This window comes from Lepisma saccharinum, chromosome 10 (assembly GCF_977018435.1).
Source record: "Lepisma saccharinum chromosome 10, izLepSacc3.1, whole genome shotgun sequence".
NCBI lineage: Eukaryota > Metazoa > Arthropoda > Insecta > Zygentoma > Lepismatidae > Lepisma > Lepisma saccharinum.
In genome coordinates, this window is record NC_139238.1 from 73412803 (window position 1) to 73433168 (window position 20366).

A 20366-nucleotide genomic window follows, 5' to 3' on the forward strand; every position below is an offset into this window, starting at 1 on the left:
GCGAATTCGCCTCAAACCATTTTCAGCTTGACTTTCCTCACGTGGGTGATGAAAACTGCCTGCTTGACGGGTGGTGCGTTTTCACGACATTCCAAGGAAGTGGTCTGGCAGGTGCTGCCATCTGTGCGCTGTTATTCAAGTTGCTGAAGAAGAAAGAAGAAAGGGCGGCAGGAAGCTGTGTTTGTTTGTTGTGTTGGAGCTCTGTTGTCGACAAAATTGTTTATTGAAGGTAAGATTTCGAACATGGAAAAAATATTATTTATTTTTATGTATCTTCTAGCACAATATACAGTGATATCTTTATAGAATTGGTATGATGAAGTCAGAATATAGCCAGAATATGGTTTGTATCGAATTTCCATCATCAGGCAACTGGGCTATTATATGGTGGTACTTCATACGCTGTTCAGATTCAATGCTTTTCTCTTTCCCTTTGCTAAATTGAAAATTGTACTATGCATATATCTGTTTTATGTGTACATTTGAAAAGATTCCATACAATTGCGTATCTAAAGGGGCTGTTGGTGGGGGTCATGCCCCCCTCATGTACTAAAAAAATTGGATTGCTGGAAAATATTACAAAATCTAGTACTGACAGTAAAAATAAAATGTAAAAATTTTACTATGCATGTATCTGTTTCATGTGTACATTTTAAAATATTCCATACAATTGCATATCCAAAGGGGCTGCTGGTAGGGGTCATGTCCCCCCTCCCCCCATGTCCTAAGAAAATTGAATTGCTGGAAAATATTACAAACTAAAGTACTGACAGTAAAAATAAAATGTAAAAATGTTACTATGCAAGTATCTGTTTCATGTGTACATTTTAAAATATTCCATACAATTGCATATCCAAAGGGGCTGCTGGTGGGGGTCATGCCCCCCTATGACCTAAAAAAATTGGATTGCTGGAAAATATTACAAAATATAGTTCTGACAGTAAAAATGTCTCATTAGAACATTGATCTCGTCCCCCAATTTCTAAAAAAAAAAGTATGGGACAATATAAAAGGAAGGTGCTTCATATATCATTTATGGTATTTGTAGCACAGTGCAAAAGATGAGCTTCAATTTACTGTTACTGATTACCATAACCATCTTCAAAAATACACAAAATGGAATATAGTAGACAATTTGATTTTTTTTTTACCTTTTTGTGCTGTACATTCTTGTTTTTGTAAAGGAACTAAAATGTTTTTCCTCTTTTGTTTACAGAATGGAACCCAACATTTTCTATGGGAATAAAAGGGCTAATGTTCTTCACACACGGATTCCACCCGACGACAACAGTGATGATAGCTGTCTTAGTGATAGCGGTGACAGTGGCGATGAAGATTATATGCCGGAGCCAGATGACGTGTCTGTTCAGGAAGAAGACAGTGATGATGGTGAACCAGATGATGTGCCTTCCAGTAGTACAACTGGCAGTACTCAAAGGTCAAATAAACAAAATGTAGTTTGGAGAACAATAAGGCAGGGTTCAACAAAGGATATTCCAGAGTGGCTAAGTAGTTTACCTATTTCAAATAATGTAAGGCATCCTATTGAATATTTCAGAGACTTTTTCGACATCAGTCTACTAGACTATATTGTACAGGAAAGTAATTTATATTCTGTGCAGAAAAATCCCAACAGGCCCTTGAAGCTTACCACTGAAGAACTGGAACAGTTTTTAGGCTGCGTTCTATATATGTCTATTTTCAGCCTTCCACGTTCAAGGATGTATTGGGCATCTTCCAGTCGCCTTGCCCAAGTAGCAGACATTATGTCGAGAGACAGATGGGAAGAGATAAAACACTGTCTCCACTTCAATGATAATACGAGTATGCTTGACAGTGATGATTTACCGAGAGATAAATTGTTCAAAATTCGACCTGTTATCAACTCACTCCTCCCCAAATTTCAGTCATTACCCCAAGACCAGATGTTGAGCATAGACGAACAGATTGTTCCATTCAAGGGCAGATCTTCGTTGAAACAGTATATACCTAAGAAACCATACAAGTGGGGATACAAAATTTTCATATTGTGTGATACAAGAGGCATAGTTTATTCTTTTGAGATTTATACAGGTAAGATTGATGCAGCTCCTGGAGAACCTGATATTGGTGGAAGTGGAAATATAGTTTTGAAATTGGCACAGATTGTGAGGGGAAACCTAAACCATCTTATCTATTTCGATAACTGGTTTTCATCCTTACAGTTATTTATTAGACTCTCAGAACAAGGCAAACTTTCGCTGGGAACGGTGAGAGCAAACCGCCTCCAGGGGTGTGAATTTAGTGCAGACCCAATACTCAAGAAGAGAGGTCGGGGTTCATTTGAGGAAAAGGAAGCAACTGTAAACAACACTAAAATCAGAGCGGTGAAGTGGTATGACAACAGGGGTGTAGTATTGGCTAGCACCTTTGCCAGTGCTAAGCCAACAGTTGCAGTTCAAAGGTGGGACAAGAAAGAAAAGAAAAAGGTAGATGTGCCATGTCCGAGTATAGTTACAATTTACAATAAATTCATGGGAGGTGTAGATACACTTGATGCACTTGTAGCATACTACAGGATAAATATAAAATCTAAGAAATACTACCTGAAACTTTTCTTCCATTTTGTGGACTTGGTTGTTGTGAATAGCTGGCTCCTCTACAGACGTGACTGTGAATGTGTGGGTATCCAAAGGAGAAATCAGCTTGATTTACTTCATTTCAGAACGGGTATTTCTGAAGCTCTATGCAAGGAAGGAAAGGACATCACAAAGAAAAAGCGAGGGAGACCATCAATGTCAATTCAAGCACAGTATGAAGTAAAGAAACGCCGTGGTCCCACCAAAGCCATACCATTGCAGGAAACCAGAACAGATGGAGTTGGACACTGGCCAGGAGTAGATGAAACAAGGCAGAGATGTAAGAGACCTGAATGCAAAGGACAAACGGTGGTCAAGGGTGTGAAATGTGATGTCCATCTCTGTCTCAATAAAAACAAGAACTGCTTTGTTGAATTTCACACGTAAATAGCAATTGCACTCCCGAATTTGAGATATCAGAAGTAATGTTTACGCTGTATATAAAATAAGATAACTTGATATTATTGACTTTGTAGAAAAATGTGCTGTAGGAAAGAAAATAAGAAATGTACAACTACAATATTATTTGTTTTAAGGTAAAAAATTGATAAAATAGAACCACATAAATGTTCACCTTATATTTAATGCTAATCTTCTCAAGTGCCTGTTGTATCGAATTTGATACATACTAAAAATAGAAACTGTAATCAACAATACAAGCATTTTCATTGTTGACATCTTAAATGCATCTCTTCTGCAGCCCACAACACGAATTTGAACTTTTTTTTCTTTTGTACTTGATAATTCAGGCATGAAAGGGACCCACATGAATTTTAATTTCTGTTTCACTGGTGCATACTTTTATCATACTGACAAGCTTCTTAGGTATTCCAAACTCGACTGATATATTATATAATTTATCTCTTTTGACCGAATCATATGCTTTTTTGAAATCAATGAATAGCTGATGGACATTTTGATTATATTCCCACTTATTCTCAAGTGTCTGTCTGATGTAAAAATTTGATCTGGAGTTGATCTGTTAAGTTTAAATCCACATTAATAAATCACCTATAATTTCATTAGCATATGGGGTTTGTCTTGTTAAAAGAATGTTAGACAATATTTTATATGTTGTTGAGAGTAGAGAAATTCCACGGTAATTATTGCAGTTCATTTTATCACCTTTTTTAAACACAGGAACAATTATGGATTCTTTCCACTGTTGAGGGATTTCTTTTTTATTCCATATTAAACAAATTAATTTATGAAATTTGACATACTAACAAATTTCCACCATATTTAATTAACTCAGCTGGAATTAAATCTATGCCAGGTGCTTTGTTATACTTTAGCCTTTTAATAGCATCTTTAACTTCAGTCAAGTTAGGTTCTGGAACTAAAGTTTCTGCTGTGTGCACTTCATTTACTTCTTATTTATGTCCTACATGAACAATTAATAGGTCATTAAAGTAGTTCTTCCATCTATTTAGAATATCGCTTGGGTCAGCTAGAAAATCACCATCTTTACTTTTATCAAGTTTACTTTAGGTTGCCACCCCTTTCTAAATTCATTTACACCTCTATAAAACTCTCTGATATTTTTGTTTTTGCTGTTTGTTTTAATTTCGTTAATTTTGCTTTTCAAGTAATCTCTTTTTTTACTTCTAAACGTGCAGTTAACTTCTCGCTTTATTCTATTATAATTGCTTAAATTTGTATCATCAGAGTTATTTAACCACCTAAGTCTAGCCTGATTTCTTATTTCTATTAGATTATGACATTCATTATCAAACCATGGCTTACTTTTTCTCGGTTTATGGTATCCTATACTTTCTTTAGCTGCTGATTCTATTGCATTACGTATGTGCTCCCAATTCTTATTTACGTCTGTTTCATTTATATTTTCATCATTATTTAAATCCTGCAAAACATCGAATCTATTGGACAGTTTAATTTGGTAATCTTTCCTAATTCTTTCATCAGCAAATTTTCCTGTATTAAATTTTAGAACTTTTAGATTTCGTTGCTTATGATTTATCACTGCGGGTCTTTCTTTTAATTTAGCAATTACTTAATAATGGTCACCGGCACATTTAGCACCTCTATGTGTACGAACGTCAATTATACTAGTGTGCCTTCTCTTATCACTGAGAACTCTAAAATAATAAATTATTGTTAAAAATTTACCTTAGAAAAATCTGGCATCTCACTGATATATCGCATATTTGTACACGGTGGAATGCTAGGAATTTCCATTTTCCAAAATGACCCTTGTAGAGCACATAAAATCAATAATCTGAAAATAAAATGTTCTTTATGAATGCTATTAAAGTACGTTCATAAAATTTTCTGCAAAATAAATTATACCTAAGGTCATGAACTAGTTTTCATGATAAAATCGAAAAGTTAAACTAACCAAATTAAAATATGTGTGAGAATCTTGAGTTTTTGCCGAGCTTGTTCCAGCAAAAAATATTCCTTTTAGTTTTTAATATTAAAAACAATATATTTTAATTTTAATTTTAATCTATTTTATAAAATTTAAATATACAAAAAAATCCATCTTTTTCTTTAATTTTTTTTTAAAAATTGAATTTAAATTTTCCCGAAAAAACACTACAATATTACAATTTTGAGAAATTACATGTGTTTAGAATTCCTTCTAATGAAGTCGAGTCAATATTCGTGCTGTTTTTCTTTCGCTGCAGATATCTACATAAATAAAAGATTCACTCGAATATTCTGCGAGAAATTCTGAAGAGATATAATTTCTCAGAATTTGGACAAATCGTTCAAAAAATTGCACTCATATTTCTAAGTTAATGCACCATATATTAAAAAAAAAACAGATGGAAATATTAGATTTTTTTATTTGTGTTATCAATGTTCACCCAATACAAGTCCCACTGTTTTAGAAATGATTTTCTCCTTGATTTGTTTTACATATAGAAATTATTTCTCACTCTATATTTCAATCTGCATTTAAGATGGCATAGTGGTAGAGTTCTCGCTTAGTTCCGGATTCGATCCCCCGTGGAGACGCATTACACAGAAGTTCTCTTTTCACGCTAAACAGTAGGTCCAGTCGTGATTAGCGTATCCAAGCATAAAACCAATTCTGATATTTGTGATATGGTGTAAGTTTAATTTTGAGAGGACTCAGTCAATAGTAGTATGGATATTTTAAAATTTGCATTATATTTTTATTAAACATGTCTTATGTGTCTCTTATATGAACTCCTTGAACACTGTTAACACAAGCTCTAAACGGAAAATTTGCATCTAAATAAAATACAATTGTCTACACTCTGTCCCAGAAGTATGTGAAGCAAGCGAACGAAAATAAGTTCTCTGCGCAAGGAGGACTCGAGAGGGCTCGGCCAATGAACGCGTGAGAAGGGAAAGTGAGTGCATGGAAGGGGAAACGCGGTTACATCCACCAGTCGTTTGCAGCAGTGTGTGTTGCTTCTCTCCAGTCACTCGCTTTCTCCCCTTCTCTAGCGTTGTACGTAGCGTTGCTCCACAGACCACTGGGACGCAGTGTATTTTACTAAAACTAATCTTGTGTTATCAGAAGAAACATCATAACTATGTGGAACAGATAAATTACAAGCAAGTACATTGATTCTGGTAAATACTTACAGGTCGGACCTATTGTTAGATTGATATTCTTCCACAACTTCGGAAATGTTGAACGTCTCGTCGAATTGCCAATCGCGGCAAACAGTAACTGCTGGGAAGGGGATCTCGTGTATGGGAATCGGACTGCTCGAGATGGTCACCACGAAAGGTGATTTCTCCCATTTGATCCACACTTTCCTTATCAGGTAGACACATGTACCAAAACCGAAAACCAAAAATATGATCCAGAGTAATCTAAAATTGTAAGAAAACAACTTTTAATCAATATTTCAGACATAATAACATTAAAATACTTTCACTTGGGTAATGGATTAACTTAAAAGGTGAATCAAATTATACATAATAACTTAGAAATATGCACCCCAAGCAGAGTAGCCTACTTTTATATGCCAAGGGCTTTAGGTTGGTTAAATTCATGAGATATTAATATAATCATTGAACCTTGATAATTTTAACAATAATTTTGTGAGGATAAGCATGAAACAGAATTGAATTCTAATATTCTTAAAAGAGTAATTATATTTGCATAATCGTGTCTACTGTTATGCCTTTCTTGCGTATACGTGGTGTTAGAATGTCCGATATGATCATGATTTGTTTATTAAAAATTTGGTTTATCATTTGTCAAATTGGAAATATCTTTACTATCTTGTAAATATGAAATTGCTCGATAAGATTCAGACCTAATATATGTCTTTCACTACATCCCTCCACCATACACACACACACAGACACACAAACAAACACTTATTTCTGGTCAGTAACGGCGATTGGGTTCCAAAACTGGTGCGGGGGGGCAAGGACAGCTTACTTTCCCTTGTTACATAAGGTTTAGCATAGTGCGGGAGCAAAAGTGGAAAAAAGTGGGGGGATGTAACTTCCCCCCCCCCCCTAATCACCGCTAATGTTTCTGGCGAAAAATTTTGCGGTGGCTTTCACAGATCAGTTTGATAAAGGGATACAAATTATGTTGATGTAATTCTAATAATATGGGGTACTGAAACGTACACATACGCACACACATATACAAACACAGTAAGTAAGTTCTGGTACTCTTTATAAATTGATTTGCTATGGTGACCCAAACGTAACCCATAATTATGCAACTTAATCTATAGTACTAAAATTATGATTATGCATTTGTATGTACATATTCATCCATAAGTCTATCATTAACACAATCAATTATTAGATTTTAATCTCAGTTATGAATACCACCCGAAAAATACACTGTGTGTGTGTGTGTGTGATATTTTCTTTATTACTTCAATTTCTTACTCTGATTTAAGAAATACTTAATATTGGAGAATTGAACAGATTGAACTATCTTCCACTTATACCTTAACCGACCTTCCCATATACCTATCCTGACGCATCTCAAGGATCTATCCTTCCTGGAGATTCCAGAAGAGCTTCTTCTTTTTTAAGTAATTCCAATATACCTCTTCCTCTCAACTATAAACACACACTATTAATATAATCAAATGTTTCATTATTTTCTACATAACTTTCATATATTCTAAATTCTCTTTACATGCATTATCACACTCACTTATATCATGCCAGAATGCTTATCCAGTTGTATACTATTGTAATATATAATTGTAAACTGGGACTGTCCAGGATTGCCGAACAGACCCGGTACTTGATCCTGCAGAATGTCTGCAGAAGACACCTGTAGATTCAAGCCAGCTTGTAAAATTTAAATACTAAAGAAAAGAGAAAAGAAAAACATTCGTGTAAAACCCAATTGCCACATCAAAAGTTTCTGTGAGTCATCATCACCTTGCAATTCTTGGAGCTTTGGCATCAGAAATGTATTGAAAGCCGTGTAGACTGGTTCTATCGCAGTATTCCCTCACGTAGCTTTTGGCTTGCTTTAAACAGTGTATCCCTCTTTGCAGTCTCCCCCTTTCTCGCCCTATCTGAGAGAAATGCTGTTGCAAGGGAGAGATAAACGTATGTGGCATTGGTGGAGAAAATCCATCACGCCCATCCATCAGGAAGCACTGAAAGAAAAAAGGGCTAAATTAATATTTATTTATTTATTTATTTGCTTGATTGATTGATTCAGTTTATTCGACTATTCGACTTAATCTACAGGCAACATCAGCTTGAACAGACAAACCAGGAGAACATATTGAACTGGAGAAAAATCGATCATCAAAAATTCCTAGAAAAACTCATTATCCCTGAACAATTGGACCAACAAAAATCACTCAACACGCTCGCAGAGGAACTATCTGCAAACATCAGACAAGCAATTGAAAATTCATCACCCAGAAATAACCAAAGGAAAATGAAGAGGAAGCCATGGCCAAAGAAATTAACCAACCTTAAGAAACAAATGCAAAAAGCCAGGAAACTATATCAAAAATCCATCATCGCACAATACAGAAATGCCAACCTCCAGATTTACCGTGCCAAAAAAAAGCAATACGAAACCGAGCTACTAAATTATAAGACACAACAATGGAATATCTTCATCGAAAAACGTCTGGAATTAAATAAATGGGGCACCCCGTATAAAATCGCTACCGGCAAAATAAAAAACCGCAAACCATTTCCACCTTAATTAATGACGAGAACAACACGAATATGACAAAGGACTTGGAAGAAACCATCAACTTCTTAATGAAGAATCTCATACCAGACGACAAACCTGAAAACGACAGTGAGGAAAATAAGGATACAAGAAAAATCTATCACCAGCCATATCCAGAATCACCAATATTACCTTTCACTACCCAGGAAGTAGAAAACGAAATAAGCAGCATGAAAATGAAGAAGTCCCCGGGACCAGACGGAATTCCTGTGGAAATAATACAAGAAATCACCCCAGTACTTACGCCTTACATTACTCAACTATTTAATGAGTGCCTTGTTCAGAAGATATTCCCAGAAACCTGGAAGGAAGCAAACTTAATAATCATCAAGAAACATCCAAATAAAGATGAAACCAGGGTCAATTCATACAGACCAATATGCCTTCTCAACGTTTTGGGAAAACTCTTCGAGAAACTTATCCTAAAAAGACTCAAAGAATTTCGCCTGCTCAAACCCATATCAGGAATACAATTTGGGTTCACGAAAGGTAAATGCACTGACGATGCATTACGCCTGCTATCGTCTACAACACAAAACACTCCAAACAAGTACATGGTTGGAATCATGGTGGACATCGCCGGGGCATTTGACAACTTGTGGTGGCCCAGCCTTTTTCAAACACTTAAAAAGATGAACTGCCCAGGTACACTCTTCCTACTTCTGAAAAGTTATTTCTCTAACAGAAAAATTAGCATCAAATATCCGGATCTACAAATGAGTAAGATCACGTCAAAAGGTTGTCCTCAGGGTTCCATTCTGGGACCCGAGCTTTGGAATACTAACTTGGAGCCTGCGCTTATGAAACTACAAGACCATCCAGACATAGACCAGATCATAGCTTATGCGGATGACATTATCATGCTCACTTCCGGTAACTCAAGAAGGGAAATCGAAGATAAAGCATCCACTGCAATCAATATGCTATCCAATTGGTGTGATCATGCTAAACTCAAAATAGCTTCGGAAAAGACTCATTATATTATCCTTAAGGGGAAGTTACAAAGAAACCCTCAAATCAAACTCAGAGAAAGAAATTTAAAAAGAGTAAGAGAAGCTAAATACCTTGGCATTACTCTTCAAGAGAAGATGTTTTTTAACAGACACATAGCCCTGGCAACAACCCAGGCCGAAACAACTATAAACAGTCTAGCCACATTGAGTTCAGCAAACTACAACCTTCCACTATCACACATAAAAACATATCTCATTACCATATATAACTCTATTATTTCCTATGGCTCGCCCCTGTGGGCCATGGAAACCAGTAAACAGTACATTAAAAACAGATTGAGATCTTCACAACGCAAAGTGATACTTCGCCTAACGGGTGCATTCAGAACAACCTCAACTCTGGCTCTTCTCATGATTGCGGGCCTACAGCCTATTGAAATCGTTATTAAAACTAGAGCATCGAAGTATTACTTTAGAAATGAACAAGAGGACGAAATCTATAAACTAATTGGAATACGCCCTGCCACGGTACCAGAAATTTACAACCACTTGTTTAGCGTCTGGCAACAGGAATGGACACAAGCTACGCAAGGAAGGAGACTTCACAGCTTCCTTCCAAACATAAAAGAACGACTTTCGATGGACCATTTCCATCCCACGAGAGGTCTCATACATTTCCTAACGGGACACGGTCCCTACGGTCAACACCTAAATAAGCACAACCTCAGACAGACTGATAAATGCCTGAAATGTAAAACCGAGACGGACACACCGGAACATAAAGCCTTCTTTTGCCAGACATCAAACAAACAAATCGAAGATTTAAGACAAAAGCTACCAAACTTCAACACGTACCAGTTAATAAGAAATCCCGAGCACTTTACGTCACTAAACGACTTAACAAACCTGGTGTCGAAAGAGGAACATTCCCTCTTCAAATCCGGCATCACTCACCTCCCCATTCAAACCCTACCTCCGGAATGTAATATACCCCCAGAAGATCACAAAGAATCCACCTTCGACAAACTCAACAACAGGACATCCCTCCTTAGGACTAAGATCACCAAGAGGATAAGGAAGCAGAACCTCCCACAGGAACATCAAGAAGGAGACACTAATACAGAAGACAGTGATATGCCAAAACGAAAAAAGGTTACGTCTCCCCGGAGAAATGCAAAGGATAACACTGCAAGGACTCGACCTAGGAACCAACCGAATTTAACCAAGATTCTTCTTTTTCGTTTCTTTCTTAAATTGTAATCTTACACCCCCTTCTTTATTCTCGTTACTAAACACACTGCAAACTTCTCTCACTGATTCTTGACAATTCTCTATATTTCCACTACCGAACGTACTAATGTACCCGATACTTCCCAGGAAATCCCTCCCTACTTCTTCCCTTCCTGATGATGTCCCGGGTACCAACCGTCGTACCGATGTTCATCCCAGTCCGACCAACTCTTGCTGGTCTCCCGCAAGTCTCCTTGCATCAGGTACCACTCGTTCTTTCATATCTCTTCCTACTATTAATACGTACATCTCAAAGCCAATAATACTCTCACTATCTCAAACATAACATACTAGAACATAGACCCTGCTTAACATTCATAGAATCGTGTTAATGTCCATTCCTCATCTCATCCATCAACACTAATGCACACGACACACAATAAAACTTATCCTAAGAAAACATTACCCACCCAATTACACACTTATGTAATTTCGTATCTGTGATCATAAATAATATTAATGTTAAACACTAACACTTATTTACTTCCAATTATTTCTAACCTTTATCTTAATCTTCTTACCTTGTAGAATGATGTGAAACCAACTTTGTTCAGGAAAACCGAACTAATTTGGTTCTTCACACTGGGACATTCTTGCCAATGTCACAGTGAATTATTGTAATTAAAAAAATAATGGAAATCAAGGATGAATCAAAGAAAAGCGGGGGAATCCGTAAAAAATTCACGGAACTTACGCCCTGGGTTAATTTTCAGGTACCAGGGCATAAGCACATACCTCCGAAAGTAGCTTGACTACTTTTATCCGTATACATAAAAAAAAATAACAATAATAATAATAATAATCGTTCTATGTAACCATATCTTGTATACTGTTTAGGAAATAAAATTCTTTGTATTCGACATTGCATTTTTGCCACTTTCGGCTAATTGCATTGTGATAAGATGAAATGTACAATGGGACAATCGCGAATATACGAGGTGTATCTGGAAAGAGAGGTTACAACCCGTATAGGCCGAAAAATGATGTTTTATTTGCGTACGTTGGCAACATTGGCTTTACCTTCATTCTTCCGCTATCGTCTCGCGGCCGTTCGTCATTGTTATCTGGAGTCTAGTTCGAGTAACACGTACTGACAATGTAATCAAGGGGTCCCGGGTTCGATACCCGGTGGAAGCACATAGTGGCTCGGATCTCACTTTAAACTGTAGGTCCAGTCCCGATTAGCCTTACTGTACATAAAGTGGACTTAAAACACAAACTCATTACGTACTGACAATGTCTGCGCCGCTTCAGAATCCCGCCAAATGTGAAGTGCGCTCCGTCATACGTTTTCTCCATGCAAAAGGCGAGTGCTTGAGTAGATTTGGAAACTTGATAACGGCATCCCGCACGCCAATTAATGCTGCTGCATATTGCCAAACCTTGCAACGTCTTCGACAGGCCATTCAGAAGAAACGCAGGGGAATGTTCACAAGAGGTGTCCGCTTGCTTCATGACAACAAGTGGGAAGTTTTGGACCATCCACCATACATCCCAGACCTTGCGCCCAGCGACTTCCACTTGTTTCTTCACCTTAAGAAACATCTTGCAGGTCAACACTAGTGTTGAGCGATATATCGTCTCCAGACGATATATCGCGATATTGAAAAAATATCGTCCAGGCGTTATCAACTAGACGATATATCGTCACGATATTTTGGCGATACATATCGTTGCCGCGATATGTATCGTCACGATATTTTATGAATTGAATGCTTGTTGTAAGTTTACTTATGGTAAATGTTCGATGGTAGAGTATGAAGATGGTATGCCTACTTTTTTGTCGCTCCAGTCCATATTCCGTTTCTTCTTCCTTACACACTGCATTTATGAGGAAGTTTGTGCTGAAAGGAAGGTGGGGGCGTGAATTATTTCTGTTGAATACATCTATCTCTCTCTCTGTCTCTCTCTCTCATTCAGTATTTCGGTAAAATTTGCACTGTTGTACTATTTGCGCATTGGTAGATTCCGAACATGTACCACGTGATATGTGTATCTTGTCAACGATATCGCATCCATCATATTTATTATGTCAGCGAAATATATAGTGTCCAAAATTAATACACGAGTTTCCCTCTAATGCCACGCAAGCACTGTTTGACTTAAATAGGGGAAAAAGGCATTACAGTAAGCTGCACAAGAAATTAAAATTCGTCGTTCTGGGTAACTATTAATGATCAACATGTGCCGCAAACAGTGTTAGGCTTAAATAGAAGCACAAAAAAGTCTAAAAGAAAACTTTGTTAACAATGCTAGACGAATGCGGAAATATGGAAGCACTTGTTACAGATAAATTAGTCTTTCAGCACTTATGGTGCAAACATTATTTGTGAAGAATGTGTCAAGCTCAGTATATTGATTTTTTGATACTCTAAAATAATCCTGATGCAACTTATGGTGTGTATCTAGTATTGACTGCCCACAAGGGCAAATTTCAAGTTTGTTTCCAGCTCTCAGTCCTCAATAAGTCTCTTTTGATGAGTTTATGCCTACATACAGATGTACAGATATTATTAAACCTTAACAGTGGCGGCGAATAGGTTCCAAAACTAGGGAAGCAAGACGCTAAAACTTGGGGGGGGGGGCAAAGACAGCTTACTTTCCGTCGAAGATAAGGTTGAGCATAATGCGGGGACAGAAGTGGCAAAAAGTGGTGGTAGTGGGGGGGGGGGGCAATTGTCCCCCCTAATCACCGCCACTGAACCTTAATATTGTAGAAAAAGATTCTAATTTTATCTTGCAACTTCTTTGAAGATCGTAAGTAGTTCATATTGAAATTAGATATCTTATATGAATTACAATTAGACACTATCTTGCCATGTTTGAAGCTACGCATCTTGTACACAAATAGTACTCCCGCAGCTGTGCATTGAAGTGGCTTTCATTTTACTTCTCTTCAAACAACACTCTAACTGTACCATTAAAACTTGATGTACAAAAGTACTGAATAGTGACATCACCTTTTGTATTTTGTTTACATGAATTCTGATTGCATATTAAATGATTGTTTACAATAAAAACAAAGGAATGGTTGCTGAAGACCTGTAATTGCAAAATATCAGTTTTGTGGAAGCATATTTTCACAAGTTGAAAAGTATATTGGAGAGGTAATAAAATATACTTAAAGGTATATCTTTAAAGAAAATTGTGAATAATTAAGGTTTTGTTAACTAGCCTAGCCTAATTCTGCTTTATTTGTGATAACATTTTTCAAGTAAAACATTCGTATCAAGAAATATTTCAAAGTTTTTTTTGCTCTCATTTTCCAAGTTAGAAATAGGTTTATTTATTGAGAAAATTTCAGATACAGCACGTAGCCATTTTACACTGAAATCAGTAACAATGAAAATAACAAAAAAGAACAAAAATAAAAATAGCACAATAAGACAAAATATTAATATAAATAAGTCAAGATAGCACAATTAAATATTATTTGGCAACATACCTTCTGATGGTTGACCGAAAGGCATATTCTGTGGAAAATACATCCGCACTTGATGGGAGGTCGTTATATTCGTAAACATTTCGATACACTAGTTTCGTATGTTGTAAATAAAGATAGACACACACACATCTTACTCACTCTATTGAAGAAGAGGCTCTAACACACATACTTTGAATTTTGAAAATAAACTTTGTGCACAGAAGCTAATCAGGATTGGCGTACATTTTTAAGTAAGACAAAAAAATAATGTATCGCTTCACAACTATTTAAAACTTGAATCCTTGATTAAATTGATTGATTGATTGATTGAGTTTATTTTACTTCGCGTTTTGTGCTTCTTGGCTAATTTGCGAAGATGGGGATGAGTGATGAAATGATGAAATTGATGAATGGACATTCACAAACAACCAAGCCCGAGCGGGATTCGAACCTTTGATTGAAAAAATAAAACCTAACTTGTGTATCACTTCTCTTAAAGACAGTGATGCAATATTACCCCGTTCAATATACCAGTAAAATGCACCGCGGCTGAAAATGATTATGATCTTCGTGAAAAGTTAATGAAACTTTTATGTCCTGCCAGGTAGGGTAATATATGTCTCCACGATATTTATCGAGGTGATCATATAAATCGTGTTGGCGATATCGTTACCACGATTTTAATTCCAGGCAAGACCGTGGTTCAAGACGTGGAATGTTTTAATTTATTTTGGTTCTTCGTACATACTCAGCCAGAACAACGAATATGTGCTTTCCGCGCAGGTCACTACAACTCAACTTTTTAGCGTTCTCAGATAAGCTTTAGTTCACTTCGCATGTCTATCGTTCATAGTTATAGTCTTGTCCAGTCTTACGGCGGGCGCCCTACATGCTGGCAAGGGAAGTGGTGAAGCTACCAATCCAGCGCGATAAGAAATGCAACAACCTGCAGAACAAGGTGCGCGCGCAGCTTCTTCCTCTCGACGTTGTTGTAGCTCTCGGCGCACCGTTTTGTCTGGTTGGTCTGCTGCGTATTTCCCGCTCCCCTTGCTAGCATGAGGGCCGGTTAGTTCATTAAACTCTCCAGCCTAACTATTGCCTATTTTTGTGGAAGCAGAAAAAGGTTCTTAAAGGTCCTTGCCTTGACTCATCTTATCCAGCAGGTCGTTAGGTGCCGGAGCTTGCCTCGAGTTGATAGCTTCCTGGAGATGAGGCCTTCTCGAGAAAAGGTTCTTAAAGCCGCCCGCCGTAAGAGTAGACAAGAGTTATAGCCAGAACGACGAATTCCAGGCCACTAATCAACAAATTTTGCAAACTTTATATAAAATAATATTGTGACAATAGAAAGAACATTTTGGAAAATTATTTTGGTTGTAATGGAAAATGGTCACAAGACTACTTTGATTTTGCAACATAGGTAATTACCATTAATTTTTATACAATGTATTTACATGCTAATTATTGCGTCAAACTTTCCATTATTTTCTCGCCCTGCTCACGTATGTACGAAGTGCACATCTTACAATGTCGTTTTTCCATCCGAATGTGACGAATCGAACTTGGTTATCATTGCATGAAATACTTTTCTGTTTGTGACTGGAAATGCAGCACAGAAAAGGGGACGATACATATCGCCGGCACGATACATATCGTGGAGACTATACAGGGTGAGTCACCTAAAATTACCAACGGAAATTTTTCATGTACAACAATAAATATTGAAAAAAAAAAAACTGTTTTCGCAGATATGTAGGTATGAGAGGGGCTCATGAAATTAGTGGACACAATACGTTCAACTAAGAAAGGAAGTTCGATTATTAACACAAACTTAGTTTTTTTTAATGGAAACCCCATTTTATTTTCAGCTCATTTGAAAGTACGGAAAAAATTATTAAGAATGGCGTTTGTTACATTGTAATACGTCAAGTACTTCTCACGTAATTGTAACCTGAAGTTGAGCGTGAAGGCGCATCCTCCTCTATGCTTGTCGACAGTGCCGAGCACAAATGCCTATGCGCATACAGCCTGCACGCTTGTGCTGCATTTCTCCTACACTCACCATAGATAAGTATCATCCCGGCCTGTCAGAGATTGAAAATACTATTTTCTCAGCAACAGTTCTGTCGTACGTACACTATCACAAACGTCTTGTTAATTAGAGTACTTCGTTACGCCCTTGTATTATTTCATAAATTTTATAAATCAATTTGAAAAAGAAAAATGTATAACGTGCAAAGTTTAAAATTTGAAAACCTAAAGATTTATCATGACCAAAGGAGAGGAGTTTATTGTTCCGATGTATTAAAAGTTATGAAGTAAATTAATGAACGCCAATTAAAAATTAGAAAGAGGTTAATGTACTAACATTTATGTATGTAACTAATGGCGGAATGTTTAAAATTTATACTTTTTAATTAACAAATATTTTAATATTTTTTTAACTCAGAAAGTTGTATCAGAACCTTTTAGATAATTTGTCAAAGCTTACTTATGTACAAAATATACATTTTATTGTAACCTGCAGTTGTTGGAACGTAACAACTTTCCTAAGCACATCGCATAGCATCCAGAAGAGTAACATGTTTGTTACAATACACGAATAGCGTCAAAAGGGGGATATGTACAAGGGGGTATCCAAAAGTTTTAATTATAATAAAGAAGTTATAGAGATATTTACATGAAACCTTTTGTGCATAATCAGTGTCATTGCCATGCATACTTGTGCAAATATCAAATCTTTGTCTAAAGTAGTTTTCTTTTCACAGGCTGTAGAAGACATCAACCTGCATGATGAACAAAATTGAAGCCCGAAGTGTCATAAAGTTCCTCCATTTGAAGGGCAACAACGCACGCCAAATCCACGACGAAATGAAAGGTGTCTATGGGGATGAAAGCCCATCATATGACACGGTTGTGAGGTGGAAGAGGAACTTTCAAAGTGGTCACATGTCCCTGACAGACGAGCCACGAGCGGGGAGACCCTCAATCAAGGATGATCTTGCCATGGTGAAGAAGGTGGAGGCCGTTATCCTCGACGACAGAAGATCGACCATGGAAAGAGTGATGGCGGAGACTGGACTAAGTTACGGAAGTATGTGGAGGATTATTCATGAGGAACTGCACATGAATAAGGTGTCTGCACGCTGGGTATCTCGCTTGTTGACACCTCTTCAAAAGCAAACTCGCCACGACTTTTCCCAGCAGAATTTGACTCTGTTGGAGCGGAATGAAGACGATTTTTTTGCTCGTCTCGTCACTATGGACGAGTGCTGGGTATAACTCTACGATTTGGAGACCAAAGAAATGAGCAAGGAGTGGAAACATCCATCCCCCCCCCCTCCCAAGAAGGCGAAGGTCCAGAAATCTGCCGGGAAGGTGATGCTGTCCGTTTTTTGGGTTAGCCGCGGGGTAATCTTAACCGATTACCTTCCGAAGGGCGAGACCCTCAACAGCGATTACTACTGCAACCTTCTGGAGAAACTGCGTGATGCATTGAAACAAAAACGTCGTGGCATGATCAGCAAAGGCGTCCGTCTCCTGGCCGACAATGCACCCGTCCATACGGCCCAAGCATCCGTTGTCGCCGCCCACCGGTTAGGCTATGAATTTTTGCAGCATCCACCTTATTCGCCTGATCTTCGAGCAAAGCGGAGGACTTCTACAAAGAGGGCTTGAAACAGGTGAAGAAACGCTGGCAAAAATGTGTGACTCTGCAGGGAGACTACGTGGAGAAGAACTAACTTTGACCACCGCAAGTGACTATTGTATGTTTTGTTTTTTTATTTCATGGTGATAATTAAAACTTTTGGATACCCCCTCGTATGTTACGACACACGAATCAACTTGTGAGAATGTCTGTTTCAAGCGTCAACTTCAGGTTACGATTACTTGAGAACTATTTGACGTATTACAATGTAACAAACGCTATTCTTAATGAATTTTTCCGTACTTTCAAATGAGCTAATAATAAAATGGGGTTTCCATTTTTAAAAAAAACTAAGTTTGTGTTGAAAAACATATTTCCTTACGTAGTTGAACGTTTTGTGCTCACTAATTTCATGAGCCCCTCTCATACCTTTGTATCTGCGAAAGCAGTTTTTTAATATTTATTGTTGTTCATGAAATATTTCCGGTAGTAATGTAAGGTGACTCACCCTGTATATATCGCCGATACGATATATATCGTGGAGATGATATATCGCCGATATCACCATACGGAAAAAAATATCGTATCGTATCGTCTGTGACGATATATCGCGATACCTAATTTCCGATATCGTCCATCCCTAGTCAACACTTCCAGGACGATGAAGAGATCAAGAACAAAGTTGAAAAGTCGTTCCAGCAGCAGGCGGCTGAATTCTATGACTGTGGAATACAGAAGCTAGTACCTAGACTTATCAAGTGTTTGGACAATGCCGGAAATTAGGTGGAAAAATAACTCTTGTAACACTAAATAATCTGTAGTGGATGTGTTGTCAAATATTTTTTTGGCTGAATACTAGCCGTTGTAAGCTCTCTTTCCGGACACGACTCGTACATGGACCACACAACACCAGTCCCATAGAAGGATTATACTGGCTGTGAGTCCAGTAGCCAGAGCATCGTTGCCCTGAAACACTGCAGTCACCGGAGTGTACTACGTGGACGTGACGTTGCCTTTTGGCAGTGGCGTCTCGTGAAGTTCGCATACGGGTGTTCACAATAATGTTTTTGTACTGAGATTTACTCCTCTCTCTTATAACTTCATTTGAAAAAAGTGAGAATAACAGTTCAATTTATTTTCAACATTTCCCCCCCCAAAATCACGCTATATTTGAAGTAATACAAGAAGACCATGGGGAAATTGTCCCTCTCCCCCTTAAAATTCGCCAGGTTTAGCGAATCCTAAAGTCTGCAACTATGTAGCAGACCTTTTCGAGTCCCCCTAGACATGTCTTGTATATGCTGCACTCTGGTGCCGAATGTAAGAGGTATTGCCGCTTTAATCAGTGTTCACACAGCGAAGTGAACATCTTCGGGGTATAGTGGCCAACAGCCCCTTAGCTGTCAGCTCTATGCAACACGCACAGCAATTGTGTTCAACGCCCTCCGTGGAACACCGTGAGAGTCAGTGTTACCAACTTTCTAGAAAAGTTATCAGACGTGAAAGAAGTCGTGTCAGAGTAAATTGTGTGTGTATACTCGTACATTAAACATAGTATTTTTTCGAATAAATATATGTATGTGTGTGTGTGTGTGTGCATTTAACATGTATGTAGCTAATTTAAGACATATACATGAGTGTTCACGTGTTCATACGAACATTATCAGGCGACGTGCCTGCCTTTTGGTTGCCTTAAGTAATACATTTCTTTTGTTGGCAGTCTGAATCGTACCTACGACGAATCTGTAATTTTTACTACAAATTCGAAGCGTGTGAGTGCGTACGTGTGTATTTGTGTGTGGGATAGAAGGAGTTGTACGTAAATGTTATTATTATACTATTATTATCATCATCATCATTAATCAGATAACACTTCAGCATATGACGACTTATATGAATAACAAGTGCCTGCTTACATTCAAAGTAATCAATACTCTATTACCTCAATTTTGTTAATTTGTTCGCTGAGCCGTTCAATCTGATGTTTCATTTCTTCTTGAGATGTTGCTTCGTCTTTCAAGGTCTTACTGTTGTCCAGCATGTTGATTCAAATATGCAGTGGAGCGTCCAAGTTAAAAGGCCCTTCAGAGAGAATAAAAACAAAGAAATCAATTATGAATTGTACTGAGGACAGCACGTAGCAGCTGATTTTGTGTAGACAAGCAGTGTTGCCAACGTAACGAAAAATAATTCCCACACTGCAGAATATTTTACCCTCCCTCGTACAAATGACATATATACCCCC

General features: G+C 37.5%; 1 protein-coding gene across 1 annotated transcript; it reads right to left on the reverse strand.

The window, feature by feature from the left end:
* Positions 1-3984: 3984 nt before the first annotated feature.
* LOC145994151 (uncharacterized) lies at positions 3985-20162 on the reverse strand. The gene is made up of 5 exons (XM_083130242.1): positions 20064-20162; positions 7989-8212; positions 6204-6437; positions 4749-4857; positions 3985-4002 (listed from the first exon to the last, which is right to left on the reverse strand). Exons 1-5 carry the CDS (start codon positions 20160-20162, stop codon positions 3985-3987), a joined length of 684 nt encoding a protein of 227 aa, XP_082986368.1.
* Positions 20163-20366: the final 204 nt, after the last annotated feature.

Bases quoted from the DNA above. Each gene is read 5' to 3' on its own strand.
- LOC145994151 (XM_083130242.1), bottom strand. From the start codon at position 20,162: ATGCTGGACAACAGTAAGACCTTGAAAGACGAAGCAACATCTCAAGAA. The intron at 8,213-20,063 runs GTAATAGAGTAT...TTTTTCTTTCAG, and splicing joins AACAAATTAACAAAATTGAG to TGCTTCCTGATGGATGGGCG. The intron at 4,858-6,203 runs GTAAGTATTTAC...TTTTATTTTCAG, and splicing joins TCTAACAATAGGTCCGACCT to ATTATTGATTTTATGTGCTC.